The following is a 20,416-nucleotide window of genomic DNA, read 5'->3' as shown; positions in this document are numbered from 1 at the left end:
TGGTAAGCATTATACAAATTGAAAAAGACCAGCAGTAATTATCTTGCAATTTTCTATTGCCTTGGAAACAAGCTTTTCTCTTGGTGGTAGTCAGGGAGGCTTTGCAGCATGGCAAAAGTGTGCCTTCCTACTTTCAGTCAGTCTGGGCACCCACAGGGCTCCTTCCCCACTGCCACCAAGGACTGTTGCTGACTCGGTAGGCTGAGGGCTTTACCACCTCTTTTCTGTGGCTTGGTACCTGCAACAGGTATTCTTGGAGGGCTGGGCCCAGGCACCCTGTGATTCCAGGTGCTGAGTGAGGTTAGACAAAAGAGGAATAGCCGGATATTGCCACTGTAGTGACTTTGGTTAGAATAAGCGTTCTATTTTCACAGTTTTAAGAACCCCATCTATCTGCGTGTACAGCTGCTTTCTCATCTTTCTTTCTCTGCTCCTGACCTATCGCTCACCCATGCTTTCCAGGGCCCATGGCCAGCTGACATGCCTCTCTCTTCTTAGGCAGGAGCTTTCCTGCCCACTACTTCTCACTGTTTCTTTTCTTCTTCCCTTATGCACCCTGAGGATAAGGCCATTATAATGTATTAATGTCATAGTTTGTAGTTTATAGGATATCTGCAAGATCTTCTTTAGCTCTTTTAAAGAATTAATTAATTTGAGAGGCAGAGTTGCAGACAAAGAGGGGGAGAGACAGAAAGGTCTTCCATCTGCTGGTTCACTTCCCAAATGGCTGTAATGGCCAGAGTTGGGCTAATCTGAAGCCAGGGGCCAGGAGCTTCTTCCTGGTCTCCCCCGAGGGTACAGGGGCCCAAGGACTTGAGCCATCTTCTACTGCTTTCCCAGGTCATAGCAGAGAGCTGGATTGGAAGAGGAGCAGCTGGAACTTGAACCAGTTCCCATATGGGATGCCGGTGCTGCAGGTTACCCGCTACACCATAGCGCTGGCCCCCTTGTTTAGCTCTTAGCAACACCCTTGGAAGGAGGGAGGGTAGATGTTATTTCTGTTTTCCTCATTTTATACCTGAGGGAGGTGAAGCAAGAGACACTGAGTGACTTGCAGGAGGTTGCATGACTGTTAACTGGTGGACTTGGGCCTGACTACCTGTTTAGTACCCTTTCTGCCACATCTCTGTGCACAAAATTAGCAGGATCTGTATTCATGGAAGGAAGAAGTAAAATCAATAAATGTCAGGCAATGAGAGAATTCCATAGCTCAGCTTTATTTTATTTTTTAAAGATTTATTTATTTATTTGAAAGGCAGAGTTACAGAGAAAAAGAAAGAGAGAGATTTTCCATCCACTGATTCACTCCTCAAATGGTCACAATGGCTGGGACTGGGCCAGACTGAAGTCAGGAGACAGGAGCTCCATCTGGGTCTCCCACATGGGTGCAGGGACCCAAGGACTTGGGCCATCTTCTGTTGCTTTCTCAGGTGAATTAGCAGGGAGCTGGATTAGAAGTGGAGTAGCCAGGACTTGAACTGGTGCTCATATGGTATGCTGGCATTGCAGGCAGTGGTTTAACCCATTGTATCATAATGCCAATCTCTATTTTATTTTCTAGATGTGGCCTGAATTGTTCATCATTTGGTTAATATGACTTGGGCATCCGGAATCATGTTGCTTTAATGTTAGGCTATGATTTGATTCTGCCACTAAGAAGGGGCACACTGATAACCTGTGGTTCTGGCCAGGACATTTAATCTTTCTAAAACTCAATTATACATCAACTGCAAAAAATTCCTAGGTCATCAGGCTGCTGTGATTATTTAATGAGTTCCTGGTACATAGAGGCTCACTGAGGGTGAGTTGTTATTTTTACTAATGTTAGTCCAGATCTTTGACCATAATATGGTTAGTCATGCGGCTGGAAAATTCGGTGAGCTATGGGGAAAGACTACAGCTGGAAGCTTGTTTAGGGTAGCTCACTCTACTGGGTTTGCATCCGTATCCTTTCTTCCATCTTTTTATTTGTTTTTCCACCAGGAGACTGCAAGTGAAAAGTAGCATAGTTTCTAGGGACTCCTAGCATTTTTTTTTTTTTTTTTTTTGGTTCTAATACTGTGTCCTGAATGTGGCAGACATTGAAGAAATGTTTGGAACAAATGGATCCTTCTATTTATATACAAGTATACCTCCAAAGAGAGTGAGTCTAAAATGTACAGTCTGAACACTTACTACTATAATATAGGATAGATATATAAAAAGATAATTACTGGGTCAAAGAATTTGTGCTGTTTTAATTTTGAAAAAGATTGCCAAGTTGACCTCCATACATTTGTGCTAATTCAGTTCCCATCAGCAGTGTGTGAGGTGCTGATTCTTTATTGAGCACTATCAGATTTTTAAATGCTTGCCAGCCTGATGAGTGGTTGCTTTATATTACATTTCCTTGACAAATAATGAGGCTAAGTCTCTTTTCATGTGAATATTGGCCATTCCTGTGTGAAACTCTGTGAAATGCCTGTTGATAATTTTTTCCCATTTTTCACTTGGCTTATCTCTTCCTTATCCATTTATAGGAGTTCTTTAAATATTTTGGGTACCAGTCATTTGTTGGTTTGGATGTCCGAGCAAATTTTTAAAAATATACCTAGCCGTGAGAATATGTGAGTAGTTCTGAATGGGAATATGAACAAGCTTAGCTGAGTGGAAATTAACCCTCCGAATGCCTCTGTCCTTTCCAGAGAACTGTATTCTAGTCAAATATTAAAGCTTTGGGGTTACAGCAAAGGGGCACATAGACAGTGGAAGTATTTTGTGAACTGTAGACTTCTTCAGCCCTTGAGATGATGATAGATAATTAGCCCTGGGTTCCTCCCAGGAGAAGTTACCTTCTCCAAACCGTTGGGGGGTAAGAAACCCTTTTCTAAACTGTGGCATAATCTGGGAAGACACAGGTTGAAGCTAGAGTGTGTTTCCAGCAGCAGGTAGTACATTCCAGGCCAGGTTACTTGGAGAGGAGGACAGAACACTTGTCAGGTGATTGCTGGTTTATTTCTTGTTGCTGTCTTTTACCCATATGTCCCTAAACACAGATCTCATTGAATGGAGGTATTGATCATTACCTTACCTATTCCCAAAGATATTGGAAAGACCAAATGAGACCATAAATATGAAAGGGCTAAGTAAATACAAGATGGATTACCTAGGTTCTGGGAACTTTGCCAGAGCAGGAACACCTCACTGACTGCCACTCTTGTGGCCTTATCTCTTCTACTGCCTGTTGTACATACAGGTACATGATAATTATTATTTTAAATTTTGTTTATTTAAACATTTTTTCAAGGTGAACAGATTTCACGTATTTCATATATACAGATTTAGGAGCATAGTGACACTTCCCACCTTACCCTCCCTCTCGCCCACGCTCTCACCTTTCCTCCTCCTCCCTTTCTTATTCTTCCTCTTAAAGGTACATAATTATTGACCCATGGTCCTCATCAGCATCCCCTGGGAACTTGTTAGTGCAAATTCTCTGCTTCCACTTCAGAGCTACCAAATTAGAAACCCTGGGGGTGGGGCCGGAGTTTTAAGAAGCTGGACAACAATGCTGGTGCATGCTAACGTTTGGCCCTGACCTACAGGGATGAGAAGGGCTTTAAAGGCAGCGAATGGATTTCAATCTCAACTCTCTCACTTGCCAACTTGTGACATGAATAAATTAGCAGACCCGCCCCTCAGCTTTCCAAGCTCTCCCCATTAGGAGGAGGATGATAGGATGACATCATTTCCCTCACTGGGTTGTTGTGAAATGTAAATGACACAAAGCATCCTGGCACTGCTGCTTTTTAGCTGTGTGTCTTTTGGCAAACCCCCTTGCCTATCTCTGCCTTCTTTTTCTCTTCTTACACAATGGGAATGGCAAGAGTTAACACATGTGTACTGTTCACTGCGTGCCAACCATTGACCTGAACAGTGTGCACGTTTATTATTTTTACAATAATCCTGGGTGACAGCCTCCATTTTACAAAAGAGAAAGACTGAATCAGGGAGAGAGTAGTGTTTCCAAAGTTACACGACTAGTAAGCTGGGATTCAGACCCCGGCAGTTTGCTGTGAGTCCTTGCGGGAAGGAGGATGGGGCGAGAAGTATCACTGTGTTCCTAAATCTGTAAGAAATACATGAAACTTGTATAACTTAAAAAAAAAAAATCCTCCTTGGCAAATGGGAAGCCCTCAATAAACGCATGATGATGTGACAAGGCAGGGACTTTGTTAATGAGTCGCCTTCTTCTTGCCTGGTAGTGTGGTTTCCTGGGGGTTTAACCCAGTGTTTTCTGTAGCCACAATGCCCTCTTCTGCAGTCTGCTGTATCATATAACCCACCCCCGCTCAGTTAGCACTTTCTCTGCAGCTCACCTCAGCTGTGGACCTTTGGATGCCCTGAGCAAAGCAGACGGAGGCTTGGCTGGGTATGGAGACTGACTGTGGTGGTGCAGGTGAAGCCAGTTCTCTACCCCGGCCTGTCTGGGGAATGACGGACTAAGCTGGAAGAGGCAGCTGAGAAATCATTGAAAGGTCATCTGGTCTGCCTCATTTGGGACATAACTTCTGAGTCGGTCTTTGTTTAACCTACCCACTAGTCATGAAATCAAATGCTTTGAAGATCTAGAAAAAATGTGAAAGGTCCTCCCCCCACCACCCCGCACAATTCTTTTCTAAAGTGAAACATGCAATGCAGCTGGAAATACAGCAGTATTTTTTGTTTTCTTCAATTTTTGTTTTGGTAGGACAGTAAAAAGCCTTATTCCTTTCAGTTCAGGGCTGCACTCATTGTTCTTGGAAATTTTCTTTGGTTTTCCTTTCAAGATGGCCTCACTGGCTGGGCATGACTCACCAGTCTAGTGACTCAGAAGTGGCATCTAACAAGACAAGGACTGTCAGAACTATGCAGGACTGAATGGGCATGGAGCTTGCCTGAAGCTTGCCCTAAGCCCAGTTTTTGAGATTCAGTGTCGTGTCCATAATTGGCTGCTCACAGTGGTCCTTGGTACCAGTTTGTTTGAAATTTAGGGTCTGCCAGCCACATTGCCTGTGGAAAGCTCCAAGGCTTGAATTCATCACTGTCCCTCTACTGATGCGACCTGGAGGTTTATGGTGAGACCTCTGATAATTCACCTGCTTAGAATGGCCATAGAATCAAAGGGTCTCAGCTTTCTGTAAATATTGTCTCAGGAAAGAAAGTAAAGGCTCTTCTTACTTTAAGAGATGCCTTGAAATCTGTTTCAATTTTTTATTTTTTTGTAAATAAAAAGATCAATTAAGGATGGGTATAAAGATGGATGAAACTGAAAAACATCATACTTAGTAAAATAAGCCAGTCCCAAAAGAACAACTACCATATGTTCTCCCTGATAATAGAGCACCTAAAAGGTAATCTACAGAAGTCAAATTGCTACTTTGGGATGCAATGACTTTGAACAGCCCTTGTCTTGACTGTTGAGGAACAGTTTTTTTCTTTTTCTTTCATACTATTTGTTGAACTGTTTACTTAACAGAGTTAATCTTATGTGTATAAAATTAATTGAAAATAGATCTTAGTAAAAAATAAGAATAGGAATAGGAGAGGGAGGAAGAAGAAGGGTGGGAGTATGGGTGGGAGGACGGGTAGGGTGGGAAGAATCACCATGTTCCTAAAGTTGTATTTATGAAATGTGTGAAGTTTGTATTCCTTAAATGAAAGGTTTATGGAGGGGGGAAGAAGGATGGGTAGAGAGATGGACACAAGTGATGAAGCAAATATATCAAAATGTACTTGTATGTAGGCTTCTCTGTACAGTTCTTTAAACTTTTTTGTATGTTTTAAACTTCCCAAAATACAATGTTGGATAAAACACAAGTATTCCCAGAAATGACTAATGTTTGAAACTATTATGTCCTATTTAGTATAAATGCAGCCATTCTTCCATTCTCCCACTTCTTAGGACTACAGCATCAGTGTTGTTGCTATGAGACTGCTTGATCAAAAAGGGCCTGGCGAGGGCCTGGCACTGTGGCATGGCAGGTAAAGCCTCTGCCTGTGGTGCCAGCATCCTATATGGGTGCCAGTTTGAGTCCTGGCTGCTCCACTTCTGATCGAGCTCCCTGTTGGTGGCCAGAGAAAGCAGTAGGGGGTGACCCAAGTGCCTGGGTCTCTCCACTCACGTGGGAGACTGGAGCAAGCTCCTAGCTTCTGGCTCCTGGCTTTGGATTGCCTAGCTCTGGCTATTGCAGCCATTTGGGGAGTGAACCAGCAGATGGAATACCTCTCTCTCTGTCTCTTCTCTCTGTAACTGCCTTTCAAATCAATGGATAAATCTTTAAAAAATAAAAGTGTGTGTGTGTATGTGGGGGGGGGGGGCTTTGCTAGAGACTAGCTGGTGATTAGCTATCCCTTTATGCCAAGGGCTTCAAATTCTTCTTGATATGTGATTCTCACAATAGCCCTATAAACTAGTTATTATGTTCTCTATTTTATGGGGAAACTGAGGCCTGGAGGGATAAACATGACCTGGGTCACAAGGTAATAATATTAATCTCACAGCATTTATGGAGGCCTAACTTTGTTTCAGGCTTTGTGCCATGCTCTTTGTGTGAATTAACTCCTTGGAACCTCACCCAGCCATAGGAGGTAGGTGCCATCATCTTCATCTTACAGATCAGGAAATGGAATCTTGGGGAGGTACAAGAACTTGTCTCAGATTATTCTAGGGGCCAGTAAATAAATGGTAGAGTCCACATTTGATCCAGGTTCTTCTGCTTTAATCTGTATGCTGCTATTCAAACCCAAGCCTGGACCTTCCTTTGCCCAGTTCAGTAAATCAGCATACCTTGGAGAGCTCTTGACCTGAGACCCACAAGCTCCTGAGGACAAAGAAAGAAAGTTTAGTTCAATAGTGTGTCATTCCCAGTGTGTAGAGTCATGGCTGGCACAATAAATATTAATGAATGAAAGAGTGCATGAATGTGGCTTCTCATTACCTATTTCCTTACCCTCTCAGCCTCAGTAGTGCTAGTGGGGCACATTTTGGCTGTCCTGGTTATGGTCCTTGGTGAGGGAGATGCCCATGTCTTTGGTGTGATTTACAGGTCAGTAGCTCATTTGGTGGCTGGTAAGGAGTTATAGCGAAGGTAGATTTTCCTTATTGGTTTTAAGTCATCAAAGAAAGATATTGCAGAAAGGTATTATCTACTGCCAAGGACAGATGAAAACCAAAACCAAATACAAACATTTCCCCAAACTTTTAGGAAGTCTTCAGATTGTGGCAGCTAGAAATCAGTTTTAGAGGCCCTAGTGACCAAGTTGGTCTCTTGGCTATGATAATGAGCAGGTGAACCTTGCTAATTAGTTCTTTTATTTTTTTAAAAGATTTATTTATTTGTTTATTATTTGAAAGTCAGAGTTACATAGTAGAGAGAGAGAGAGAGAGGGAGAGAGAGAGAGAGGTCTTCCATCTGCTGGTTCACTCCCCAATTGGCTGCAATGGCTGGAACTGGACTGATCCAAAGCCAGGAGCCAGGAGCTTCCTCCGGGTCTCCCACATGGGTGCAGGGGCCCAACAGCTTGGGCCATCTAATTAGTCCTTTTAAATGTGCCCAACCAGTTGGTAATTCTACCCTGTATTTATATAGCACCTAATTTATGAAGTTACTGCATCTGTCTTTCCTTTTGATCTTCCAAACAGCTTGGTACACATACAGGGCAGGTGTGATTAGCACCACTTTACAGATGAGGAAACTGATGCCAGAGAGGTTAAGTCATCCGCCTTACACCACTCAGTTAATAAATGGTGGAGAGAGGTCTTCAACCCTTGTATCTCAACTCCTGGTCCAGCCGTTTTTCCATGTCACTGTTGCATGTGACCCAGCAATTTCTGGGGATGAGAGCATCCTGGAGATATTTTTGTTGCTTTTCTCCCAATTTAGGTTGTGAATTAGACCAATTACTTTTTCTGAATAATGGGAAATAAACCCCACCCAACAGTGAGGAAGTTGAGAGGGTTCAGAACTGAATTCCTGAGTGAACGTGTTTGGAAGACACTATGATAACCCTTACTCATTTTTATAAAACATATTAAATGTCATCTCACCTAGCCACTCTAAAATGGTACCTGTGACCTCATTACCATGCTTCATTTTTTTCATTTATTGCCACTTATTATATGTTTATATTTGTTTATTTATTGTCTGAATTCTCCTTCCAGAATACAACATTCACAAGAGCAGGGCTTTGGTCTGTTTTCTGTACTCCTAAAACCCTAACAAGTGGAAGGAATAGTGCCTAACATAACAATTTAAGTGAATGATTGAAGCAATGATATGAGCTGCGTAATGATTCAGTTTGCATTGCATTGAAGGATTGACAGACTTGCTCGAATCTTCCTTGCTTTCCAATAGAGGGGTCTCATGGTCTGGCTTCCTCATCCCTATATCTGGCTCAGCGAATCAGTGGCTTATCCTTGAATATCAACAGATGCCTGGGTGAAATGGGTTCAGTAACCTGTGCCCAGGGAGAGACACAGGTCATGGTATTGCATGGTATGCCTCTGTATTGTCACAGCCTTAGAGCAGCTGGAGTCCTGGGGGTTGGTCCTGTATACTATTGTATCTCTAGCTCTTAGTATAGAGCCTGACCCACAGAGAGATAATAAGAAGTGTTTGTTGAATAAATGAATGACTCAGTGAATGAATGTGTAAGAGGAACAGCACAGGAGGCTTTTAATTGTCCTCCCAAATTGAGGTTACCATTTGAAAATAAACCTGGCTCAGACACTCCCAAAGAAAACCTCTCCAGAGGCACTGAGACACTGAACAGTTGGTTCCCTGCCCTGAGGAAAGGCAAGGCAAGGCTGGGCTCCAGATCCGGTTCCATGCCACGTTTTGGAATTTGTGTTTACGTCTCCCTTCATCCCCATCCTTTCGGCTCTAGCATAAGCAAAATTATAACCCCTGCACACCGACTCCGACTCGCATGCAATTAGCTTAGCCCGGGTGCTCCAGTGTGGAGGGACTTCGCCCCCGAGACCGCTGACTGTGAACGACAAATCAAAAGTCAGGGTTGCAGAGTCAGCCGGACTTTCCTGCTCATTTGCAGCAGAGGGAGGAGGCAGAGAATGAAAGATTCTGAAAATAAAGGTAAGGGGCCCGCTGCAAAAGGGGGAGGCTAAAGGATGCTAGGGATGCGGTGTCACCTCACAGACATGCTTAGTGTGTTAACGGCTGGCTTGAAATTACTCTGCATATATTTAAGCATCCTAGTTATATAATAAATAGGACTTTTTAAAGTGACTGGCTTCTGGTTTCCAAATATTGTGTCATTCAATTTCCCATAATTGTAGTAGTAAATATAACTGTTTTTGTATCCATTGAATCTTGGCTGAGTGTCACAGATTTCTTTATGCTAGCTCTCAGCGTTTTGATAATTTTATTTTAGGGACGTTCACAGTGATCAAGAATTTAAATGTAGGATTTTAATGCATCATTGAATTGGAACACCTGAAATACTTGGGCAGTTTGGGTTCTCAGACAAACGTGCCAGAGAATCCCTTGATGAGAGTTAATCTTTGCAGGAAGGCCCTGCGGGGAGCGTCGCTGACCTTCAGAACTGTTTATCTCGCAGAGATATTCGGAAGGAAGCAAACTCCCTTTGCTCTGCCAGTCTGCCAGTCTCTAACCTCTCCACATCCCGGAAACAAACACCGCTTCACACCCCCCCCCCCCCCCCCCAGCAATCTAATTCTGGGGAGGGATGGGTGAGCAGGGAGCCATTTCAATGAAAACTCACGAAATTACAGGACTCCCTGTAAATGAGCCAACTGAATTTCAACTTCGACAACAAGGCTTCTGCAGGATTCTGGGGGTTCAAAGTCCGAGGCTCCTTACATTTTCTGCCGCAGTTGGGGGAGGAGCGCTAGACCCCTGGGTCTCCGGAGGCTACACGTGTTCCCGGATCCTCTTTCCCGGAGGGAGCCCTTCTTCCTCCTGTGAGGTTCGTCCTCCTGCTCCGCGTGCGCGAGAAGGGCGCAGAGGGGCGCGCGCCCCGGCAGACGACTCCATGTCGGAGCCAGGCGCGGTGCAGAGCCCTAATTTTAGGATTCACCGCTTCCCCTTCTTCCAGAGGCTTTCGGCTTTCGCGCTCCGGAGCCGCTGCGTAGCAGTTAGCACCGCACCCTCCCTGCCTGCTACGCTGTTTCCAGGAGGCTCCGGCGCTTTGCCCTTGGACTTGAGGGGCTTGGGTGCATGCAGGTGGAGGCTGGCACACAGCTCCTGGTGCGATGCTCTTGCCGTGCACCCTGTGACCCTTCGTGGGCAACTACACAGGCCCCAAACCTTCCTGCACGCAGGGCCGCTGGGTTTGGCTTTCGCCAGTCCGCAGGAGTCCCGCCTGGTGATGGGCATATTCCATATTAAAAGAAAAAGCGGGGGGGGGGGGGGGGGGGGGCACACAGCTGGATGCCATTGGAGACACTGCTGTTTTAATCTACTAAATGTGTTTGTAATGAAGGCTCCTAAGCAAGCAAGCCCACATTCTATAATTGAGGATGTACAAGGGTCCAGGGTAGGTAGGGTTGCTGGTAGGCTCTGGATCATTCACTTCCACCTATTGATCTCTGTGGTTTTTGATGTTGAAACTTTAATTTAGCAGCCACCGTGGTTAAGCAAATAGCTATGCATGGGCGTGGTGAGTGCAGAGAGGGCCCATTCACTCCTCAGCTAATCTGTCATGGACAAATAGTGTGTGTGTGTGTGTGTGTACCCAAAGTGTTTAAAATTAACTCTTAGAACAATGTTGGGTTTTCTTGTGCTGTTTTCAGTGGCTGGTGAAAAGGGTTTCTGGAAAGAAAAAATTGTGCTCGTTTGCCAAGTCATGGTAGGCCATGGCATGATTTAGAAAAAAACAAAGCTGAGTTAAGCTCAGGTTGAGGTTAATGTTCACCATTGTTTGGGACTGAAACACTCCCATTTGCTCAGTCTGTTTTAAGGTTAAATCCCCAACCTCTTTTGAGCTGACTTGGTTTTCAGAATTGTTTTGCACTCTGTATGAGGCAGACCCCTGAGTTGGGAGTTGGGTAGTTATGTGCTGGCTTGTTAGCATCAGTGGCCTAGGACAATTCTACCACATTTCTTTTGGGTTTCAGTTTCTCTAAAATGGAGAGATGTTAGACTAGATTACTGTTTTGCAGATATGGGTGGTGGGAAAGGAATGTAGTGAGCCTTAAAGCAACATTTTGGGTAGATGAAATAGAGAAGAAAATGTCAGAAACCATTGCATATGGTTAGGATAACTATAGTTTCCTGAAACAGGTGTTAGATATAGATGCTTATGAATGTAGGTATTGGCTGTATTCTGATGTCAGGTCTGTTTTTTTCCTTCTTACTGTGAGTCCCAGTCAAAAATGTTTTATATATATGTGTGTGTGTGTGTGTGTGTGTGTGTATGTGTGTGTGTGTATATCATAGCTTTCTAATTTGTTTTTCAGGAGTCTGTGAAATGCAGCTTTGTATATACCTATATGCATGTGTACACAAGTATTTTCATACAACAAGATGTTTTCTTCTAATACTCCAAACTGTGTTTCCTAGTTCCCCCAAGTCTTTTCTCGAGATGGGTATGTGTTGACAGGATCACTAGAGTGTCATGTAAGGTGTGTGTTTGTGTTAAGGGGGAAGATGTGACCATGACCAAACCCTGAGGGCTATTGGTGATCTGAGGACGACACAAAAATACGCTAAAGATTAGAGTCTTTGTGCTGAAAAGAACCATAGAAAAACTATGAAAATATTATGAGTTGTTTGGAGGTTAACTCTCCTCGAAAAGACTGACAACAATTTGGTAAAATTTGGAAGGTTTGATGTGATAAATAAATCATTAGGATGCTTTGGTAGGCAGAAACTGAATTTTTATCTGCTACCATCACATGACTGGTGCTGAGTAAGTGTTGGATTGTGGTTTAATAACCGCCTTCCTTTCTTTTTCCTCTTTAGTACATCTTAAGATGGTCCAATGAGGTTTTTAATCCAAAAGGCATTGCATACCATTTATCCAGCTTATCTCAAGATGTTTGTAAGCCAGAAGAAAACATTATGTGTGAGGCAACTGAAACGAAAATAGTTGAATGAGTTAATAAGTAGATATTGGCAAACATGACAGCTAATTATCATAATAACCATAGCTCCTATTTAGTGAACAGCTAGTATGTGAAAAGCTCTCTGCGAGGTGCTTTACATATTGTCATAACACTGGAAGGTAGGTAGTATTTTACTTGTAGTGAAATGGATTAAGAATTTGTACAGGGACACATGGTAAGTGGCAGAGCTGGAATTCAAATGTAGATGTTCTTGCCTCTGAATCTTTCACATAGTAGGCAAGGATTTGAAAATAAGTAGCATTATAAAATTACAGAATTTTTAATAAAATTGTCAATATTGTTCATTGTTGGAACCAGTCTACCTATTATATAAAGGGACATATCAACTGTAGGAAATGATTACTTTTTACTAGTTTTCTAGGATATTTTTATTTGGAAAAAATTTAACTCTTCAAGTTCACCTCCAAATTTCCTTTTGCAGGTAAGTTCTTTGAATAATTTTTAAAAGGATTTATTTGGAAGTCAGAATTACAAAGAGAGAGAGACAGAGAGATCTTCCATCTGCTAGTTCATTGCAACTGCTAGCCATTTGTGGGCCAGGTTGAAGCTAGGAGCTTCATCTCAGCCTCCCAAGTGGGTGGCAGGGGCCCAAGCACTTGGAGCTTCCTCTGCTGCTTTCCCAGGTGCATTAGCAGGGAGCTGGATCAGAAGTGGAGCAGCCAAGACACAAAACGGTCCATATAGGATGTAGTTGGCGGTTTTACCCGATATGCCACGATGCCAGTCCCGGTTCTTTGACTATTTTATGCAGCAAGGTCTTAAAGATATGAAAGAATTAAAGAATTAGGAGTAGAGAATTTGAAAATTTGGGTTAATTTTTTTTGTGCATTAAGAGGTGATAAAATTGTTCTCCTTTTAATGTTCCACAATTTTTCTGGTTTTTATTTCAAGATAACAAACATGATATTTTGCGGGCAAATTAGGTTATACATGACATTTTAGTGTAGTAAAACCTGGATATGAGTATTGTCTATGCCAGTGGTTCCTGAAAGAATTTTTCAGGGAAAATTATTACAGAATTTAGACTGGAAGGCCCTCCAGATGAAGAATTAGCATGGTGTCTATCTCTCAATCTTTAATTCAAAGTAAGTAGAAAGAAATCTCAAAATGTTGTGATTTTTCTTGCCATTATGACTACTTTGACTTGGTGGGTTGGTAAATGATGCTTTAGCTGGAGGGGATCTGTAAGTAAGTGAGTTCTTGTGGTCTCAGACCTAGCATGTGGTGAAGCTAGAACTTGCCCATGCCTGTGGTTCTAGTGGGAAACATATTAGAAAATTTCCGATGTGTGTTTTGACTCTCATAAGATTGAGGGGCTGTAGTAATATTCACTTGCAGAAAACCAGAAATGCCAAATGCCCTGCAGTGTTCTGCACTGTTCCGTGCAGATGTATATTCAATATTTTAACAAAAAAAGAACAGATTTTTAAAATTTATTTGAAAGGCAGAGTTACAGAGAGAGAGGGAGCAGAGAAAGCATACCTTCCATTTGGCGGTTCACCCTCTAAATGGCCACAATGGCAGGAGCTGGGCCAGTCTGGAGCCAGGAGCTTCTTCTGAATCCCCCACATAGGTGCAGGGGCCCAAGCACTTGGGCCAGCTTCCACTGCTTTCCCAAGAAGATTAGCAGGGAGCTGGGTCAGATGTAGAGCAGCTGGGACTTGAACCGGCACTCATATGAGATGCTAGCACCACAAGCAGTGGCTTTACTTGTTACAGCTTAGCACCAGTTCCTTTCCATACTTTTCTAAGTCTAGAACATGAATTGGTTATATTGATTTTATATATATACACACACATACCTATATACATATATATGAATTTCCTGACTCAAAAATACTATGTAAATCTAAGAAACACTATATTTAATTTTGTTCAGAGAAATCATTTGCTCAAGGTAGTACTATATGTGTTTGAGACACCAATACAACACATGTCTCGTTGAATCTACATACAGGCACCGTATCTGATAACTTTACCATGTTGTCTAATGGAGCCCTGCTTCACATATTAAAAAAAATGTTGTTTTCATGTAATTGAGCTATTTCCCTTCTCCCTAACATTACAGTTGAAAAATACACATACACAGAGTTTAATTTTGTGGTGTTGCTTGGGTTATTTTACCTTTGAATTTCATCTTGAGATACTACACAAGGAAATATAAAATATGTGTATATTTTATGTATTAGTGTTACTGAGAGTTTAAAAAATGGCTTGATTTTGGCCATCTTTATGTTTAAAAGAATTTGTGCCAACATTAAAACTTGGAGACTATACTTGTATATTCAATTCTGTATTTTCTCCTTTTAAAAATTATCAGAACAGCTGACAACAATGTAGCTGAGGTAAGCATAAGCTACCCTCTATAACGGGCCAAGATCCTGGGCTGTGAGGGTTGTAGATTTGCTAAAGAATGATGCCACTTGTCACCGATTTTTTTTTTCTATGCTACAGCTGTAACTGGCATTTTTAAAAAAGATTTATTTATTTATTGAAAGTCAGAATTACACACAGAGAGAAGGAGAAGCGGGGGGCGGGGGGCGGTCTTCCATCCGCTGGTTCATTCCACAGTTGGCTTCAATGGCCAGAACTGTGCCGATCTGAAGCCAGGAACTTCTTCCAGGTCTCTCATGCGGTTACAGGGGCCCAAGGACTTGGGTCATCTTCTGTTGCTTTCCCAGGCCGTAGCAGAGAGTTGGATCGGAAGTGGAGCAGTCGAGACTTGAACTGACATCCATATGGGATGCTGGCACTGCAGGTGATGGCTTTACCTGCTATGACACAGAGCCGGCCCCATAACTGGCTTTTTAAAATCTCATTTTCTAATTGCTTATTCCTGGAATATAGAAATAGTTAATTTTTATATTGACCTTATTTCAGTGACTTCACTAAATTCACTCAGTAATTTAAATAGTTTTTTGATGGGGGGATTTCTGTGTAGACATCTCATTCTGTGAAGACATCTCATTCTGTGAATAATGGCAGTTTTATTTCTTCCTTTCTAATCCTTATGCTTTTTATCTTTGACATACTGCAATAGCTGAGGTTTCTCTTAAAATATTAACTAGAAGTAGTAATGGTGAGTATCTTCATCTTGTTCTTAATGTCAGGAAAAGCTATTAATTTTCACAACTAAGTATAATATTTTGTATGGAATTCATATAGATACTTTACTTTTAAAAATTTTATTTAAGATGTACCTATTTCATGTGTACAGATTTAGGAACATAGTGATACTGCCCACTCTACCCTCTTTCCTGCCTGTGTTCCCACCCTGCCTCCTCCTTCCTCTCCTGAGCCCTCTCTCAATTTTTACAATGATCTACTTTCAGTTCATGTTTTTACATTTCATCATTCTTTTTATATCTAAACATACATACATTTAAAAAATATTTATTTGAAAGAGTTACAGAGAAGCAAAGGCACAGAGAGAGAGAGAGAGAGAGAGAGTCAGAGACAGAGAGAGGTCTTCTATTGCTGGTTCATTCCCCCAACTGTCCACAATGGCCAGAGCTGGGCCACTCTGAAGCCAGGAGCCAGGAGTTTGCTCCAGATCTCCCACATGGGTGCAGGAGCCCAAGGACTTGGACCATCCTCCATTGCTTTCCCAGGCCATGGCATAGAGCTGGATCGAAAGTGGAACAACTGGGACTAGAACTGGCACCCATATGGGATACCAGCACAGCAGCTTCACCTGCTATGCCACAGCGCTGGCCCCTAGTTTACCTTATAATCATAACATTAACTCTGCACTAAGTAAAGAATTCAACAAATAAGAAGAAGGAAAAAAAAGGACTATAAACAATCATGGAAGCTCAAAATGTCAGTTTCACTCCTATACATTACATTTTTGAACTCTGTTAATTACCACAGATCAGGGAAAACAAGGTGTTTGTCTTTTGGGGACTGGCTTTTTTCACTAAGTATAATGATTTCCAGTTGCATCCATTTTGTTGCAAAAGACAGGATTTCATTTGTTTATATGGCTGAATAGTATTCCAGTATATGTGTGTATGTGTGTGTGTATCATAACTTCTTTATCCAGTCATCAATTGATGGACATCTGGGTTGATTCCATATCTTAGCTATTGTGAATTGAGCTACAATAAACATGGGGGTACAGTTTTATTTGAATAAATTCCCAGGAATGGGATGAACTGGGTCATATGGTAGGTCTACATTCAGATTTCTGAGGTATCTCCATACTGTCGTCCACAGTGTCTGTACTAGTTTACAATCCTACCAACATTGGATTCAGGTACCTTTCCCCCCTAATCCTTGCCAGCATTTATTGCTTGTTGATTTCTGTATGAGAGCCATTCTCACTGGAGTGAGGTGAAACCTCATTGTGGTTTTGATTTGCATTTCCCTGATGGAATGATCCTGAGCATTTTTTCATGTGTCTGTTGCCATTTGAATTTCAACTTCGGAAAAATGCCTGTTCAAATTCTTTGCCCATTTCTTAACTGGATTGTTTGTTTTGTCGTTGTTGAGATTCTTGAGCTCTTTATAGATCCTGGATATCAATCCTTTGTCAGTTTCATAGTTCTTAAATATTTTCTCCCATTCTGTTGGTTGCCTCTTCACTTTGCTGAATGTTTATTTTGTAATGCAGAAGCTTCTCAGCTTGATGTAATCCCATTTGTCCATTTTACTTTGATTGCCTGTGCTTCTGGGATCTTTTCCAATAAGTCTTTACCTATGCTAATACCTTGCACTGTTTCCATAGTATTCTCTAGTGCAGATCATAGATTTATATCCTTGATCCATTGTGAGTTAATTTTTTAAAAAAGATTTATTTATTTATTTGAATGGTAGAGTTACAGGCAAAGGCAGAGGCAGAGAAGAGAGATCTTCCATCCACTGGTTCACTTCCCAAGTGGCCAAAATAGCTGGAACTGAGCTGATCCAAAGCCAGGAGCTAGGAGCTTCCTCTGAGTCTCCTACGTGAGTGAAAGGGCCCAAGGACTTAGGGCATCCTCTACTACTTTCCATGGCACTTAGCAGGGAGCTGGATTGGAAGTGGAGCAGCCAGGATGTGAACTGGTGCCCATATGTGATGCTGGCACTGTAGGCAACGGCTCTAACTGCTACTCCACATCTCTGGCGCTGTGAATTGATTTTTGTATAAGGTGTAAGGTAGGAGTTTTGTTTCATTCTTCTGCATGCAAAGATTCAGTTTTCCCAGCACCATTAGTTGAAGAGATGGTCCTTTCTTCAGGGATTGGTTTTAGGTCCTTTGTCAAAGATTAGTTGGTTGTAGATGTGTGTTCTGGAGTTTCTATTCTGTTCCATTGGTCTACATGTCTGTTTTTGTGCCAGTACCAGGCTGTTTTGATTGTAACTGCCCTGCAATATGTCTTGAAATCTGGTATTGTGTTGCCTCTGGCTTCATTTTTGTTGTATGAGATTGCTTTATCTATTAAAGGTCTCGTGTTTCCATCTGAATTCTAGCATCATTTTTTCTAGATTTAAGAAGAATGTCATTCCATCATGTGCATTTATCATACCAATATAATGTTGAATTTTACTTAAAATGTCTTGGGAAACTAATGTCTTACTTTCAGTAAAGTCAGTAAAACTTTACTGTGATTAAAACCATTGTAAGGATTTATAACCTGTAGATTGGAGAGTGTTTTGACATTTTAAGTGAATAAAATGGATGGATATTGTAGAAAATAAACTTTGATCTTTGGAAGATTCATATTTGGGTATGTCACATAGTCATAGTAAATGATAAAATACAAATGTTCAGTAATTTGGTATATTGTTAAATTATAATAATTTTTGTCTGATAGTTGTATAGCAAAATCAATACTTGAAAATTACAGCTTTTTAAAAAAATAAAAAAATAAAAAAAAAGAAGAATGTCATTCGCATTTTGAATGGGATTGCATTGAATCTGTAAATTGCTTTTGGTAATGTGGACATTCTAATGATACTAATTCTTCCAATCCATGAATATGGAAGATTTTTCATTTTTTGGTGTCTTCTATCTCTTTCTTTAATGTTTTATAATTTTCATGTAGAGATCTTTCACATCCTTAGTTAAATGTATTCCAAGGTATTTAATTTTTTCTGTAGCTATTGTGAATGGGGTTGATCTTAGAAGTTCATTCTTAGCCATGAAGCAGTTATTTTCTGTTCCTAGAATGTGAATTTTATTTTTTATGAATATCATGAAATGGTAGTCAAGTATCTTCCTGTATTGTTCTGATAGTTGTTCTATTTTATTATATTAATAGTGTTAAGCCACCTTCACATTTCTGGCATAAATTCAACTTAGTTGTGGTTTATTACGCATTCTATATATTTCTGGAACTCACTTGCTAATGTCAGATTGGGGAGTATCTTTGTTCCTAAGAGAGATTAACGTATAATTTTCCTGTGTTATGGTGCTCTTCCCAGGTGTTGGCATCAAGGATATGCAGATATTATAAAATAAACTAAGAAATATTCCCTCTTTTTCTGTCCTCTGGAAGTATTGTATTGTTGGAAATTCATTCTTTGAATGTTAGGAAAAATTCACTGGTGAATAATTTGGGCTTGGAAATTTTGTTGATGGAAACATTTCAGATCTAGATTCAGTTGTTTTAACAGGTATAGAACTGTTCAGATAGTCTCTTTTTGCATTTAAATAGTTGTATTTTTCTAACAATTTGCCCATTTCACCTGAATTTTCAAATCCTATTGGCATAAGATTTTCTTTAAATCCTCCTATGATTGTTGACATGTATGTAGATTGTATAGTCTTATCCCTGTTTTTATTTCTGATATTGGCATTTCTATTTTTTTTACAGTGGTAATTTTCATTTTGATGTAGATTACCAGTTCTGTAAATTTTAGTTATCTTTGCAACTTTTGACATGATTGCTTTTGTGTTATATATTTATTTTGTATCTCATGAGATTTATCACTTTTTAAAAGTTTCCTAAGATGAAAGTTTATATCTTTGATTCTCAACTTCTCTCTTTCTCTCTCTCTCTCTCTCTCTCTCTCTCTCTCTCTGCATTGGCAGGAGGCTGGAGTAAGGAGATGGAGCTGGGAATGAAACCCAGGCACTGTGTTTTTGGACTGAAATGTCTTTTTTTTTTTTTTTAAAGATTTATTTATTTATTTATTTATTTGAGACGCAGAGTTACAGACACAGAGAGAGGTCTTCTGTCCACTGGTTCACTCCGCAAATGGCTGCAATGCCCAGAACTGTGCTGATCTGAAGCCAGGAGCCAGGAGCTTCTTCTGGGTCTTCTACCCTAGTGGAGGGGCCCAAGCACTTAGGCCATCTTCCACTGTTTTCCCAGGCCATAAGCAGAGAGCTGGATTGTAAGAGGAGCAGCTGGAACTTGAACCAGTTCCCATTTGGGATGCTGGCACTGTAGGCGGTGGCTTTACCTGCTATGCCACAGTACTGGCCCTGGAAGCAAATGTCTTAACTGTTGGGCCAAATGCCCACTCCTCCTTCAGCTTTTCTTTTACAAAATATTTTCACTTAATGCTACAATTATATTTTTATTTAGTTTTAAGTATTTAATAGATTCTAGTGTGAGTGATTTTCTTTTTTTGAACCAGACAGTCATATATAAATATATTTATTAGTTTCTCAGCAGTTGGGGAGTTCCTAAGTTATCTTTTTGCTGTAGACTTTTAGCTTACTTATACTATAATCAGAGGACATACTTTGGATGATCTTAGTTCTTTGAAAAAATTTTGACTCTTTTAAGTTTTTATTTTTTTTAACTTTTATTTAATGAATATAAATTTCCAAAGTACAGCTTATGGATTACAATGTCTTCACCCCCCATAACTTCCCTCCCACCCGCAACCGTCCCCTTTCCCGCTCCCTCTCCCCTTCCATTCACATCAAGATTCATTTTCAAATCTCTTTATGTACAGAATATCAGTTTAGTATATATTAAGTAAAGATTTCAACAGTTTGTACCCACATAGAAACACAAAGTGAAAAACACTGTTTGAGTACTAGTTATAGCATTAAATCACATTGTACAACACATTAAGGACAGAGATCCTACATGAGGAGTAAGTGCACAGTGACTTCTGTTGTTGACTTAACAAATTGACACTCTTGTTTATGGCACCAGTAATCCCTAGGCTCTTGTCATGAGTTGCCTAGGCTATGGAAGCATTTTGAGTTCACCGACTCTGATCTTATTTAGACAAGGTCATAGTCAAAGTGGAAGTTCTCTTCTCCTTCAGAGAAAGGTTCCTCCTTCATTGATGACCTGTTCTTTCCACTGGGATCTCACTCATGGAGATCTTTCATTTGTTGTT

At 40.9% G+C, this 20,416-nt stretch overlaps 1 protein-coding gene across 8 annotated transcripts in view; it reads left to right on the top strand.

Annotated features, from left to right (window-relative positions):
- The window catches only part of DNAJC6 (DnaJ heat shock protein family (Hsp40) member C6), a 193,126-nt gene that overhangs the window by 6,509 nt on the left and 166,201 nt on the right, over positions 1-20,416 (top strand). The window contains exon 1 of one of the 8 annotated variants that reach the window (XM_070078348.1): positions 8,719-9,113. The exons of 5 other annotated variants lie outside the window; for them this stretch is intronic. Coding sequence is in view for 1 of the 3 variants with exons in the window: in XM_070078347.1 (XP_069934448.1) it covers positions 9,092-9,113 (22 nt within the window). In the remaining 2 variants the exon portion in view is untranslated. Of the gene's footprint in view, positions 1-8,718; positions 9,114-9,753; positions 9,967-20,416 lie in introns of those variants that run through there. 2 more of the 8 variants (XM_070078347.1, XM_070078351.1) reach the window with 2 other exon arrangements.

Source organism: Oryctolagus cuniculus, chromosome 7 (assembly GCF_964237555.1).
Source record: "Oryctolagus cuniculus chromosome 7, mOryCun1.1, whole genome shotgun sequence".
NCBI lineage: Eukaryota > Metazoa > Chordata > Mammalia > Lagomorpha > Leporidae > Oryctolagus > Oryctolagus cuniculus.
This window is presented reverse-complemented; position numbering and strand designations above follow the sequence as displayed.